The sequence below is a fragment of the Anomaloglossus baeobatrachus genome, chromosome 10 (assembly GCF_048569485.1).
Source record: "Anomaloglossus baeobatrachus isolate aAnoBae1 chromosome 10, aAnoBae1.hap1, whole genome shotgun sequence".
Taxonomy (NCBI): Eukaryota; Metazoa; Chordata; class Amphibia; order Anura; family Aromobatidae; genus Anomaloglossus; species Anomaloglossus baeobatrachus.
In genome coordinates this window covers 27974915-27989812 of record NC_134362.1, presented here as the reverse complement: position 1 = coordinate 27989812, position 14898 = coordinate 27974915, and the positions used below count along the sequence as shown (strand labels likewise).

General features: G+C 52.6%; 1 protein-coding gene across 2 annotated transcripts in view; it reads left to right on the top strand.

Moving 5' to 3' along the window:
- HPS5 (HPS5 biogenesis of lysosomal organelles complex 2 subunit 2) overlaps positions 1-14898 on the top strand; it is a 58911-nt gene that overhangs the window by 9785 nt on the left and 34228 nt on the right. For both annotated transcript variants that reach the window (XM_075326954.1, XM_075326955.1), the window contains exons 6-11: positions 11185-11318; positions 11480-11695; positions 13039-13110; positions 13194-13282; positions 13608-13786; positions 13867-14025. In XM_075326954.1, the coding sequence (XP_075183069.1) occupies positions 11185-11318; positions 11480-11695; positions 13039-13110; positions 13194-13282; positions 13608-13786; positions 13867-14025 (849 nt within the window). The remainder of the gene's footprint in view (positions 1-11184; positions 11319-11479; positions 11696-13038; positions 13111-13193; positions 13283-13607; positions 13787-13866; positions 14026-14898) is intronic.

The window sequence follows — 14898 nt, the reverse complement described above, 5'->3', positions numbered from 1 at the left end:
CAAAAGTCCGCAGGAGCTGCTGCCACCAAGGCAGCCTCCTCTTGACTATCTGGCCGAGCCAGCAACGTCCTTGGTCGGTGGCAGGCTCTCCCACTTTGGCGACGTGTGGTTTCAACACGTCTCCGATCAGTGGGTGCGGGATATCATCTCCCACGGCTACAGGATAGAGTTCTCTTCCAGCCCGCCAAACAGATTTTTTCTGTCAACTCCCCCCTGCTCCAAGGCCGCCGCCTTCTCTCAGGCCGTGGCATCCTTGCAGGCCAACGGAGTAATTGTACCGGTTCCCGCCAGGGAACGGTTCAGAGGTTTTTACTCAAATCTCTTCCTAGTCCCCAAAAAGGACGGTTCCTTCCGGCCCATCCTGGATCTCAAGCTTCTCAACAAGCATGTTCAGGTGCGGCATTTTCGCATGGAGTCTCTGCGATCAGTCATTGCCTCAATGACCCAGGGAGATTTCCTGGCATCCATCGACATCAGAGATGCCTATCTGCATGGGCCAATTGCAGTTTCACACCAGCGTTGGCTACGTTTTGCAATCGGAGAGGAACATTTCCAATTCGTGGCTCTCCCCTTCGGGTTAGCCACGGCCCCTCGAGTATTTACCAAGGTCATGGCAGCAGTGGTTGCGGTTCTGCACCTCCAGGGGTTGGCAGTGATTCCGTACCTGGACGACCTTCTTGTCAAGGCTTCATCCAGTGCAGACTGTCAGCGGAGTGTCTCCGCTGTTGGGACAAGCGGACTTCTTCCTTGCACAGGTTGGTGGCTCTGTCGCCACAGACCAGGAGCTCTCTTCAGTGGTGGCTTCGGCCCCTCTCTCTGTCTCAGGGATGCTCCTTCCTGACCCCGTCCTGGGTGATCCTCACCACGGATGCCAGTCTATCCGGCTGGGGAGCAGTATTTCTCCACCACCGAGCACAGGGCACTTGGACTCCGTCCGAATCAGCCCTCTCGATCAATGTGCTGGAAATCAGAGCTGTGCTCTTAGCTCTCGTAGCCTTTCACCACCTGTTGGCGGGCAAGCACAATCGAGTCCAGTCAGACAACGCAACAGCAGTTGCCTACATCAATCACCAGGGCGGGACTCGCAGCCGCCTGGCAATGTTGGAGATTCAACGCATCCTTCAGTGGACGGAGGATTCCAAGTCCACCATATCCGCAGTCCACATCCCAGGCGTAGAAAACTGGGAGGCAGATTATCTCAGCCGTCAAACCGTGGACAACGGCGAGTGGGCTCTGCATCCGGCAGTGTTCCGGTCGATCTGCCGCAAGTGGGGCACTCCGGAAGTGGATCTAATGGCATCCCGGCACAACAACAAGGTCCCGGTTTACGTGGCTCGCTCCCACGATCCTCAGGCCTTTGCAGCGGACGCTCTGGTTCAAGACTGGTCCCAGTTTTGACTGTCCTACGTGTTTCCCCCTCTAGCTCTCTTGCCCAGAGTTCTGCGCAAGATCAGAATGGAGGGCCGTCGGGTCATACTCATTGCTCCAGACTGGCCTAGGCGAGCTTGGTACCCAGACCTGCTCTGTCTGTCCGTAGAGGTGCCGTGGCATCTTCCGGACCGCCCAGACCTTCTCTCACAAGGTCCGTTTTTCCGCCAGAATTCTGCAGCTCTCAGATTGACGGCGTGGCTCTTGAGTCCTGGATCCTGACGGTTTCCGGCATTCCTTCCGAAGTCATCTCCACTATGACTCAGGCTCGGAAGTCTTCCTCGGCCAAAATTTACCACAGGACTTGGAGAATTTTCCTGTCCTGGTGTCGTTCTTCCGGCCATGCCCCTTGGCCTTTTTCCTTGCCGACCATCCTGTCCTTTCTACAGTCCGGTCTACAGCTAGGACTATCCCTCAATTCCTTTAAGGGACAGGTCTCGGCTCTGTCAGTGTTGTTCCAGCTGCGTATCGCCCGACTGGCCCAGGTGCGCACCTTCAAGCAGGGCGCATCTCACATCATTCCGCCTTACCGGCGGCCTTTGGATCCCTGGGACCTTAATCTGGTCCTCACGGCCTTACAGAAACCCCCCTTTGAGCCTCTTAGGGAGGTTTCTTTGTTTCGAATTTCACAGAAAGTCGTCTTTCTGGTGGCCATAACTTCTCTCAGGAGAGTCTCTGATTTGGCTGCGCTCTCTTCGGAGTCACCTTTTTTGGTTTTTCATCAAGACAAGGTGGTTCTCCGTCCGACTCCGGACTTTCTTCCTAAGGTGGTGTCTCCTTTCCACCTTAACCAGGACATTTCATTGCCTTTCTTTTGTCCGGCTCCTGTTCATCGCTTTGAGAAAGCGTTGCATACTTTAGATCTGGTGCGGGCGCTCCGGATCTATGTGTCACGCACCGCTGTTCTTAGGCGGTGCACCTCTCTTTTTGTGCTGACCACAGGTCAGCGCAAGGGTCTCTCGGCTTCTAAACCGACCCTAGCTCGTTGGATTAGGTCGGCCATATCCGATGTTTACCAGTGTACTCAGGTGCCTCCCCTGCCGGGGATCAAGGCGCACTTGACCAGAGCTGTCGGTGCCTCTTGGGCTTTCAGGCACCAGGCTACGGCTCAGCAGGTCTGTCAGGCTGCCACTTGGTCTAGTCTGCACAACCTTTTCGAAGCACTACCAAGTGCATGCTCATGCTTCGGCAGATGCGAGCTTGGGCAGACGCATCCTTCAGGCGGCTGTCGCCCATTTGTGAAGTTAGGTTTCGCCTACTTCTCAGTTTTCTGTTTATTCCCACCCATGGACTGCTTTGAGACGTCCCATGGTCTGGGTCTCCCATAGGAACGATGAAGAAAGAGAATTTTGTTTACTTACCGTAAATTCTTTTTCTTATAGTTCCGTAATGGGAGACCCAGCACCCTCCCTGTTGGCAGTTTTCTTGTTCCGTGTGTTTTCACCGGCTGTTGTTGTAGACAGAGGCTCCGGTTGTTCCGGTTTTTTGCTCTATCTCTACTTGTGGGTGGCTATTCTCCTTCAGCTTTTGCACTAAACTGGCTAGATTTGGTAATCCAGGGGGTGTATATGCTCGGAGGGAGGAGCTACACTTTTTAGTGTAGTACTTTGTGTGTCCTCCGGAGGCAGAAGCTATACACCCATGGTCTGGGTCTCCCATTACGGAACTATAAGAAAAAGAATTTACGGTAAGTAAGCAAAATTCTCTTTTTTGTTTTATTTTTTTTTTATTTTCTATAATTTTCTGTTCCAACTGAATCTTTGTCAGTACGAGCGGAGAGATACCAAGTTTGCAGCATTTTTAATTCAGAAATTTATAGGGAAAGTAAATATTTTTGTCCATGTCACAATGGATATATGTAAGTAAGTGACAAACTTGCTGTACATTTTCAGCTCTGCTACGTCATACCCCAGGTGCTGTCAGTGCCTCCAGCTCACCCTTGCTGTGATTATCATAAATCCACTTTATTACTCTAGACTCCAGCTGCTCTTTTTCCACGTCTGTCCGCCATGCTTTACACTGCAGCTCTGCTTTTCTATAGATAGTCTCAGCAGAAAGTAAAACATGACTTTTCTTTGTCGCTCCATTGGGAGACCCAGACAATTGGGTGTATAGCTTCTGCCTCCGGAGGCCACACAAAGTATTACACTTTAAAAAGTGTAACCCCTCCCCTCTGCCTATACACCCTCCCGTGCATCACGGGCCCATCAGTTTTATGCTTTGTGTTGAAGGAGGCACACATTCACGCAAGCTCCACATTTAGTCAGCAGTAGCTGCTGATTTTATCGGATGGAAGAAAAGAGGGCCCCCCACAGGGCCCCCGGCATGCTCCCTTCTCACCCCACTAATATCGGCGGTGCTGTTAAGGTTGAGGTACCCATTGCGGGTACAAAGGCTGGAGCCACATGCCGTTTTCCTTCCCCATCCCTTAGAGGCTCTGGGAGAAGTGGGATCCTAACCGGCCACCATGCACTGGGACCGGGCTCCCTCCGCAGCCCCTGGGGGAATCTGACGGACAGGAGACTGGCTATCATCAGGGACAGGCCCTGCTTCTAAGAGGTACTCTGTGTCCCCTTGGGGACGGCGCATGGATCGCCTGTGTAACAGACGCTGCAGCGGCTGCTGTGTTTTTTGTGACGCCGGGACTACCGCGCCGACCGCGCCTGTTTGCCGGCCGCGTTATTAAATTTAGTCCCCGGCTTCTGCGGCCTAGTACCATAACTCCCGCCCCCGGGCCTGCCAGTCAGGGGTAAGGGCGGGACGCTCGACTAGACGTTGGCAGTGAGGGCTGGAGCATACTTAGGTATCCTCCTCCCCCCTCACTGAGCGGCACCAGATTCCCGCACTTTATTAATCACGCCCACGGCTCCATCCTCCTCTGAGAACGCTGGCAGCCATTGTTATAATCACTTCTGCCGGTGGAGGAATTCAGAACGAGCTCTACAGCTCTGGGAGGCCCAGGCAGGGAATCTGGTGGTCACACAACCGCTTTGGGCGGTCGGTAAGCCGCACAGGTTATAGGTGCTGGCCCCCTTGGGTGCCGAAGTGTATACCGTATTTTTCGCTTTATAAGACGCACCTGATTATAAGACGCACCCCCAAATTTGGTGAAGGAATAGAGAATTTTTTAATAAATGGGGTCCGTCTTATAATGCCAGTGTCCGTCTGACAAATCATATAGGGTATATGTCCCTCATAGCCCCCCCGATCCTAAAATTAGCCCTCTGAATCTGGATATGGCCCAGTGATGCCACATGTCCCCTATGCCTGGCACACATCCTCTATGGCTGGCACACAGCCCACTGTGGCTGGCACACGGCCCACTGTGGCTGGCACACGGCCCACTGTGGCGGCACACGGCCCCACTGTGGCGGCACACGGCCCACTGTGGCGGCACACGGCCCACTGTGGCGGCACACGGCCCACTGTGGCGGCACACGGCCCACTGTGGCGGCACACGGCCCCATGTGCCCTGCACACGGCCCCATGTGCCTGCACACGGCCCCATGTGGCTGCACACGGCCCCATGTGGCTGCACACGGCCCCATGTGGCTGCACACGGCCCCATGTGGCTGCACACGGCCCCATGTGGCTGCACACGGCCCACTATTGCTGGCACATGGCCCCATGTGGCGGCACACGGCCCCATGTGGCGGCACACGGCCCCATGTGGCGGCACATGGCCCACTATTGCTGGCACATGGCCTCATGTGGCTGCACACGGCCCACTATTGCTGGCACATGGCCCCATGTGGCTGCACACGGCCCCATGTGGCTGCACACGGCCCCATGTGGCTGCACACGGCCCCATGTGGCTGCACACGGCCCCATGTGGCTGCACACGGCCCCATGTGGCTGCACACAGCCCACTATTGCTGGCACATGGCCCCATGTGGCGGCACACAGCCCACTATTGCTGGCACATGGCCCCATGTGGCGGCACCCGGCCCCATGTGGCGGCACACGGCCCCATGTGGCGGCACACGGCCCCATGTGGCTGCACACGGCCCACTATTGCTGGCACATGGCCCCATGTGGCGGCACACGGCCCCATGTGGCGGCACACGGCCCCATGTGGCGGCACACGGCCCCATGTGGCGGCACATGGCCCACTATTGCTGGCACATGGCCTCATGTGGCTGCACACGGCCCACTATTGCTGGCACATGGCCCCATGTGGCTGCACACGGCCCCATGTGGCGGCACACGGCCCCATGTGGTGGCACACGGCCCCATGTGGCTGCACACAGCCCACTATTGCTGGCACATGGCCCCATGTGGCGGCACATGGCCCCATGTGGCTGCACACGGCCCACTATTGCTGGCACATGGCCCCATGTGGCGGCACACGGCCCACTATTGCTGGCACATGGCCCACTATTGCTGGCACACAGCTCCCTGTGTTATATATCGCCCCATGCTGCTGCTTTTAGGAAAATAAACTTTCCTTACCTTCTCCAGCATTGTCCTGTCTGTGTCCCCCTCCTCGGGGTTGATCTCCGGCCTCCTGCATTTCCTGGTTCTCGGCCGGTCATGTGATCGGCACGGCAGAGTGAAATCTCTTGTGCCTTATCACAGCAGCAGGAGGGAGGCCTGGCAGACACGCTGGAGGAGGTGAGTAAAAAGTTTATTATTTTACTGTTTGCAGCAGCATAGGGGACATAGCTAACACGGGGGAGTGGGCATGTGCAATCAAAGAAGGGGCAGGCAGATATAATATACACTGCTGCCCCAGCCTATCGCCGCGGTGCACTTTCAGCACCATGGTGGTGGACAGCAGCTGTGCATATTATATGAGCGGGTGCAGGAGATCAAAGTCTGCTGCTCCCAGCTTTCACAAGTCCCCCCAGCAGAGCTCCAGAGCTGCCCGCACCTCCCCTGGACTCTGTAGTGTGTGTATATATATATATATATACACCCCCCCCCCCGTATATTCGGATTATAAGACGCACCCCCTACTTTCCCCCAAAATTTGGGGGAACAAAAGTGCGTCTTATAAAGCGAAAAATACGGTATATATATTTATATATTGTATACATTTTCTCTGTTCGGCCGCATTATTTGCCTTTGGCTATATACCCTCACTGATTACTCTAAGAGGAGACAACAGCATGTCGTCCGCAAAGAGCAAGGGTGCCAAGGCACAGGCTTATTTTGCAACTTGTACCTCTTGTGCGGCTATGTTACCTGCAGGTTCCACCTACCCTCATTGTGTGCCATGCTCGGCCCCTGTGGCACTCACTCAGCCGGAGCCTCAGGCACTGGTGGGACCCTCGGCTCAGGTAGAACCACCGGCTTCCACTGTCCAGGTGGCAGGGACAGAGTTTGCAGTTTTGGCTGAGAAACTCTGAGTCCCTTTCACAATCCATGGCTCAGTCTATGGACAGATGGTCTGCTAAGATACTAGAAGCCTTGCAGTCCAGACCGGTATCACAGGCCCAGGGCAGTTCATTACCCCCAGGCCCCCCTCGGTCGGCGCAGCAAAGTGCTCCTGGGGTGACACCTAGGTCCCACGGGGGAGGACTCCGACACGGACCACAGTCCCAGACCGGCTAAGCGGGCTCGCTGGGAACCTTCCCCGACTTCATCACGCTGTTCAGGGTCTCAGCATGAGGACTCTCTGGAGGATGAAGCGGAGGTCGCAGCTCAGGGCTCTGACCCTGACGTTGCTCTCAATCTTGATACACCGGAAGGGGACGCCATAGTAAATGACCTTATAGCGTCCATCAACCAGGTGCTAGAACTTTCTCCTCCAACTCCACCTATAGAGGAGTCGGCTTCACAGCAGGAGAACACCAGTTTAGGTTTCCCAAACGCACACGGGAGTGCGTTTTTCGATCACTCTAACTTCAGAGATGCTGTCCAGAAGCACAGAGCATTTCCGGACAAGCGCTTTACTAAGCGCCTTAATGACACACGTTACCCCTTCCCCCCTGACGTAGTTAAGGGTTGGGCTCAGTGTCCCAAGGTGGATCCTCCAGTCTCTAGACTGGCGGCTAGATCCGTAGTATCAGTGGCAGATGGTTCATCGCTCAAGGATGCCACTGACAGGCAAATAGAGCTCCTGATGAAATCCATCTATGAAGCCATAGGTGCGTCTTTTGCTCCGGCCTTTGCAGCCGTGTGGGCACTCCAAGCTATCTCAGCTTGTCTGTCTGAGATTAATGCGGTCACATGTACCTCTACTCCGCAGGTTGTGTCTTTGACTTCTCAGGCGTCGGCTTTTTCGTCCTACGCCATGAACGCCGTCCTGGACTCTGCGAGCCGTACAGCGGTAGCATCCGCCAATTCGGTGGCAGTCCGCAGGGCCATGTGGCTACGCGAATGGAAGGCAGACTCTGCTTCCAAGAAGTTCTTAACCGGTTTGCCATTTTCTGGCGACCGTTTGTTTGGCGAGCAATTGGACGAAATTATTAAACAATCCAAGGGAAAGGACTCGTCCTTACCCCAGTCCAAACCAAACAGACCTCAGCAGCGAAAGATACAACCCAGGTTTCGGTCCTTTCGGCCCTCAGCCAGGTCCCATTCCTCCACGTCCAACAGGTCAGAGAAGGGCCAGAGGAACTCTGATTCATGGCGGTCTAAGTCACGTCCTAAAAAGACCGCCGGAGGAGCCGCCCCCAAGGCGGCCTCCTCATGACTTTCGGCCTCCCCAAACCGCATCCTCGGTCGGTGGCAGGCTCTCCCGCTTTTGCGACGCCTGGTGGCCACATGTCCAAGACCGATGGGTGAGAGACATTCTGTCTCACGGTTACAGGATAGAGCTCAGTTCTCGTCCTCCGATTCGTTTCTTCAGAACATCTCCGCCCCCCGAGTGAGCCGATGCTCTTTTTCAGGCGGTGAACATTCTGAAGGCAGAAGGAGTTGTGATCCCCGTTCCCCTTCACGCACGTGGTCGCGGTTTTTACTCCAACTTGTTCGTGGTGCCAAAAAAGGACGGATCATTCCGTCCCGTTCTGGACCTCAAACTGCTCAACAGACACGTGAGAACCAGACGGTTCCGGATGGAATCTCTCCGCTCTGTCATCGCCTCGATGTCCCAAGGAGACTTCCTAGCATCAATCGACATCAGGGATGCTTATCTCCATGTGCCGATTGCACCAGAGCATCAACGCTTCCTGCGTTTCGCCATCGGGGACGAACACCTTCAGTTCGTGGCACTGCCTTTCGGCCTGGCGACAGCCCCACGGGTCTTCACCAAGGTCATGGCAGCAGTGGTGGCGGTCCTACACTCTCAGGGCCACTCGGTGATCCCTTACTTAGACGATCTTCTAGTCAAGGCACCCTCCCGGGTGGCATGTCAACACAGCCTGACCATTGCTCTGGAGACTCTCCAGAGGTTCGGGTGGATCATCAATTTCCCAAAGTCAAATCTGACACCGACCCAATCACTGACTTACCTCGGGATGGAGTTTCATACTCTCTCAGCGATAGTGAAGCTTCCGCTGGACAAACAGCGTTCACTACAGACAGGGGTGCAATCTCTCCTTCAAGGCCAGTCACACCCCTTGAGGCGCCTCATGCACTTCCTAGGGAAGATGGTGGCAGCAATGGAGGCAGTTCCCTTTGCGCAGTTTCATCTGCGTCCACTTCAATGGGACATTCTCCGCAAATGGGACAGGAGGTCGACGTCCCTAGACAGGAACGTCTCTCTTTCACTGGCAGCCAAAACCTCTCTTCAGTGGTGGCTTCTTCCCACTTCTTTGTCGAAGGGAAAATCCTTCCTGCCCCCATCCTGGGCTGTGGTCACGACGGACGCGAGTCTGTCAGGGTGGGGAGCGGTCTTCCTCCACCACAGGGCTCAGGGAACCTGGAGTCCGACAGAGTCCTCCCTTCAGATCAATGTTCTGGAGATAAGGGCAGTGTATCTAGCCCTAAGGGCGTTCCAGCGGTGGCTGGAGGGCAGGCAGATCCGAATACAGTCGGACAACGCCACGGCGGTCGCGTACATCAACCACCAGGGCGGCACACGCAGTCGTCAAGCCTTCCAAGAAGTTCGGCGGATTCTGCTGTGGGCGGAAGCCACAGCCTCCACCATCTCCGCAGTTCACATCCCGGGCGTAGAAAACTGGGAAGCAGACTTTCTCAGTCGCCAGGGCATGGACGCAGGGGAATGGTCTCTTCACCCGGACGTGTTTCAAGAGATCTGTTGCCGCTGGGGAATGCCGGACGTCGACCTCATGGCGTCTCGGCACAACAACAAAGTCCCGGCATTCATGGCACGGTCTCAAGATCACAGAGCTCTGGCGGCGGACGCATTAGTTCAGGATTGGTCGCAGTTTCGACTGCCTTATGTATTTCCTCCTCTGGCACTACTGCCCAGAGTGTTACGCAAGATCAGGTCCGACTGCCGCCGCGCCATCCTCGTCGCTCCAGACTGGCCGAGGAGGTCGTGGTACCCGGATCTGTGGCACCTCACGGTGGGTCAACCGTGGGCACTCCCAGACCGACCAGACTTGCTGTCTCAAGGGCCATTTTTCCATCTGAATTCTGCAGCCCTCAACCTGACTGTGTGGCCATTGAGTCCTGGCTCCTAGCGTCCTCAGGGTTATCTCTATCACGCCTTTCGCAGAAGGTGGCCTTCCTCGTGGCAGTCACATCACTTCGGAGAGTGTCTGAGCTAGCAGCGCTGTCATGCAAAGCCCCCTTCCTGGTGTTTCACCAGGATAAGGTGGTTCTGCGTCCGGTCCCGGAATTTCTCCCTAAGGTGGTATCTCCTTTTCATCTCAATCAGGATATCTCCTTACCTTCTTTTTGCCCTCATCCAATTCACCAATGTGAAAAGGATTTGCACTTGTTAGATCTCGTGAGAGCACTCCGGCTCTACATTTCTCGCACGGCGCCCCTGCGCCGTTCTGATGCGCTGTTTGTCCTTGTCGCTGGCCAGCGTAAGGGGTCGCAGGCTTCCAAGTCAACCTTGGCTCGGTGGATCAAGGAACCGATTCTTGAAGCCTACCATTCTTCTGGGCTTCCGATTCCTTCAGGGCTGAAAGCCCATTCTACCAGAGCCGTAGGTGCATCCTGGGCATTGCGGCACCAGGCTACGGCTCAGCAGGTGTGTCAGGCGGCTACCTGGTCGAGTCTGCACACTTTCACGAAACACTATCAGGTGCATGCCTATGCTTCGGCAGATGCCAGCCTAGGTAGGCGAGTCCTTCAGGCGGCGGTTGCCCACCTGTAAGAGGGGGCCGTTTTCGGCTCTTTTTATCGAGGTATTCTTTTACCCACCCAGGGACTGCTTTTGGACGTCCCAATTGTCTGGGTCTCCCAATGGAGCGACAAAGAAGAAGGGAATTTTGTTTACTTACCGTAAATTCCTTTTCTTCTAGCTCCTATTGGGAGACCCAGCACCCGCCCCTGTTCCCTTCGGGCTGTTGTTCTTTTGTGTACACATGTTGTTCATGTTGAATTGTTCTTTTGGTTCATGGTCTTCAGTTCTCCGAACATCCTTCGGATTGAATTTACCTTAGACCAATTTATAAGTTTCCTCCTTCCTGCTTTGGCACCAAAACTGATGGGCCCGTGATGCACGGGAGGGTGTATAGGCAGAGGGGAGGGGTTACACTTTTTAAAGTGTAATACTTTGTGTGGCCTCCGGAGGCAGAAGCTATACACCCAATTGTCTGGGTCTCCCAATAGGAGCTAGAAGAAAAGGAATTTACGGTAAGTAAACAAAATTCCCTTCATTTTCCAGCAAAAACTGGAAATTAGGGAGAGCACGGAGTACCTCTGATTCTTTAACTCTTTCCTGACCAGGCGGCCGCTGCGTTCGTGATGTTCCCGGTCCAGATAATCACGAGCGTTGACTCTCGGGTGGTACAGCTGGATTACATGGATGGTCGTCTGCTCATCTCCTCCCTGACCCGCTCCTATTTGTGTGACACCGAGAGGTGAGCTGCATTATCGGTGTATACTCTAGGGCGCCCCCTATGGATGGGCTGGATAGTCGCAGACATTGCTGTGTACGTGAAGACATTGGTGTGGTTGGTGATTTGGTGAAACGTTGTCAGGAACATTCTAACAATAATGCTACTTATCTGTCATCATCCAGGGAGAAATTCTGGAAGATCGGCAACAAGGAAAGAGATGGGGAGTACGGGGCCTGTTTTTTCCCCGGAGGACGCAGCTCGGGGCTTCAGCAGCCGCTCATATACTGCGCTCGGCCGGGATCCAGAATGTGGGAGGTGAACTTTGAAGGAGAAGTGCTGAGCACGCACCAGTTCAAGCAGCTCCTCTCCTCAGCACCTCTGCCCATCATTAACACAAGGTATTTGGTGAATTCGCTGTGACTCACAAATCATTAGTTTCTTAATCTTCTTAAGTGCACACTCACACAAAAACTGCCGGTCTCCACCACTAGGAAGAGTGCAATACTGATGTGTACATAATTTTGCTTCTGTTGAGTCTATGGGAGCTGTATCAGTATATATATGCAGTACTGATGTAAGACATGGACTACAGGTGCATTGTATACTATGTAATTTGTGTGGGGTTTTTTTTATTTCGGACTAAAGGTTTTTCCCTTTTCAGTGATGTTTTTTTAGGGAAATAATGTTTATATATGTTGTATAATTTTGCTGTTAAAATAAAAATGAACCTGATTTGAGCTCCCCCTTGTGGTGGCCAGCAGAATCCATTAATTGTCCCATTTTAATCTGACTGTAAAATGAAGTTTTGTGCTGCAACTGGAGGATAAAATACTGATGTAAATTAGGATAATAATATGAGTTCAGCAGAATAGTGAGTGCAGCTCTGGGGGTGTAGAGGATCAATAATGTATGTACACAGTGACTGCACCAGCAGAAAGTGAGTGCAGCTCTGGAGTATAATACAGGATCTAACTCAGGATCAGTACAGGGTAAGTAATGTAATGTATGTACACAGTGACTGCACCAGCAGAATAGTGAGTGCAGCTCTGGAGTATAATATTGTATGTAACTCAGGATCAGTACAGGATAAGTAATGTAATGTATGTACATAGTGACTGCACCAACAGAATAGTGAGTGCAGCTCTGGAGTATAATATAGGATGTAACTTAGGATCAGTACAGGATAAGTAATGTATTGTATTTACACAGTGACTGCACCAGCAGAATAGTGAGTACAGCTCTGGAGTATATAATACAGGATGTAACTCAGGATCAGTGCAGGATAAGTAATGTAATGTATGTACACAGTGACTGCACCAGCAGAATAGTGAGTGCAGCTCTGAAATATAATACAGGATGTAACTCAGGATCAATACAGGATAAGTAATGTAATGTATGTACACAGTGCCTGCACCAGCAGAATAGTGAGTGCGGCTCTGGAGTATAATACAGGATATAACTCAGGATCAGTACAGGATAAGTAATGTAATATGTAGATACATAATACAGGACATAACACAGAATCAGTAATGTATATACACACTGACTGCACTAGAAGAGTAGTGAGTGCAGCTCTGGAGTATAATACAGAATGTAACACGGGGTCTGTAATGTATGTACACAGTGACTGCACCAGCAGAATAGTGAGTGCAGCTCTGGAGTAGAATACGGGATAAGTAATTTGACTTCACACTTCAGGAACATTCTGTGTATTAGATTTGCTTTGTGCCTTTGTCTGCAGGTCGGACCCCCACTATGATTCCACCCCCGGTCCCCCTCAGTCTTTAGCTTTTGCCAGGCTCCTGTTTGTTGGGTAGGTAGTGGGAACGTTTGGTTCTTTCTTTCCTCCAGAGCAGATTATGATGAAGCTGAATGAATGCTGTCTCCTTATTGCAGTGACCATACCGTGCTGACGTGGACAGAGCGGGGGGTTTATGTCTTCATCCCTCAGAACGTTCAGGTTTTGCTTTGGAGTCAGATGAAAGGCAAGACGATATGCTCAACATTTACCATTTCTATTTTTTTTTTAATTTTATTTTAATGAAAGTGCTGTGCTCCATCCCAAACATCTCAACAAACGAATGTGGAAGTCATGGTGAAGGCACTACCATAAATTGGACACTATTAATATTACCCCTGTCGGCCACCCTAGATTTTGGGACCCACATTCCACAATGACCTCCTCGCCCTCGTATAGCTAATCCACTGTTAATGCATCAGTAGAAAGATGCGTCGTGAGGGCTTTCTGAACGCTGGGTGATGCCCTGTCCCCAAAAAAACAGAATGTTAACCCAATGTCTCCCTCTGCAGGTATCCAGGATATATCTGTGTACAAGAATGAATTCTTCTGCCTCCACGTAGATGGGAAGATCTCGCACCTCTCCCTGCTCCCTGTGGACAGGTGTGTGGAGCGACTGATGAAGCGGAGCCTGTGGGGTGCGGCGGCCAGAGTGTGCCACCTATTCCAGACCGCCATCATTACCAGCAAAGTGAGTATGAGAGGTAGTGTCCATCCATACCCCGAGGTCTGTATATGAGGGGTAACCACCTGCCATGTTTCATCCTGTAGGCCCGGAAGGCGTTGCCTATAGATAAACTGGAACACTTAAAGGCCCAGCTCGATCTGGTGATTCAACAAGATCTGATCGCTCAGATGGAGGAGATCCTGTCCAGAGCGGAGCCCATGGACTCGGCCTGCAGCAGCAGAAGGAGCAGCATCTCATCCCATGTAAGAAGACCCCGGAGATTGCATCAGTATTTGCCAAAACCAGGAGTGGCTCCAAAACGCAGAACTGGCGTCACTCTTTCAATTTTAGTTTTACTCTGTAGGTTCCACTCCCGGTTTTGGCAAACAAACAATGATGCAAAAACACTTGTGTGAATGAGGCCTTATAAACATTTCCACACTTAATGTCAGCGCTTATTGCACATTTTGGGCTTCTTTTTTTTTTTTTTTCTATTTACACACATTTGTATCATGCATACAAATGTGAGAGAGAGATATATATATATATATATATATATATATATATAATATCTCTATCAGTGGAACCTCGCTTAACGAGTAACCCACTTAACAAGAATTTCGCTTAACAAGCAAAGCTTTCTGTAAATTTGTAACCCGCTTTACGAGAAAGCTTTGCTGTACGAGCGAAATCCTCACCGCACACACTTCCGGTTCCGTACATCCACCGCACTCTGACCCGCACTTGCAGTCCACACAAGCACAGACACGCATGCACATACAGTATTATGCTCACCTTACCTTCCATTCCACCGCCAGTCTCATGGTTCTTGTAGTTCCCGGGTACATCGCGACGTCCTCGCGGCGAACTACAAGACCCAGGAGGCCTGCGATGGAACGGAAGGTAAGGTGAGCATATAATATAACATAATATGTGTACATTTCGTTTCATCCCCGGCCTCCTGGGTCCTGTAGTTCGCTGCTGCGCTCCACTCCAGGCTGTGTATCAGCATCCATAGCGAGGAGGGAGGAACTTCCTGTCACCGCTACTGAAAGGCAGCGCGCTGGCCAATCAGAGGCAAGCGTCTCTGCCTTTGACGTCAGCGCTCTGGCCGCGGAAGTTCCTCCCTCGTCGTT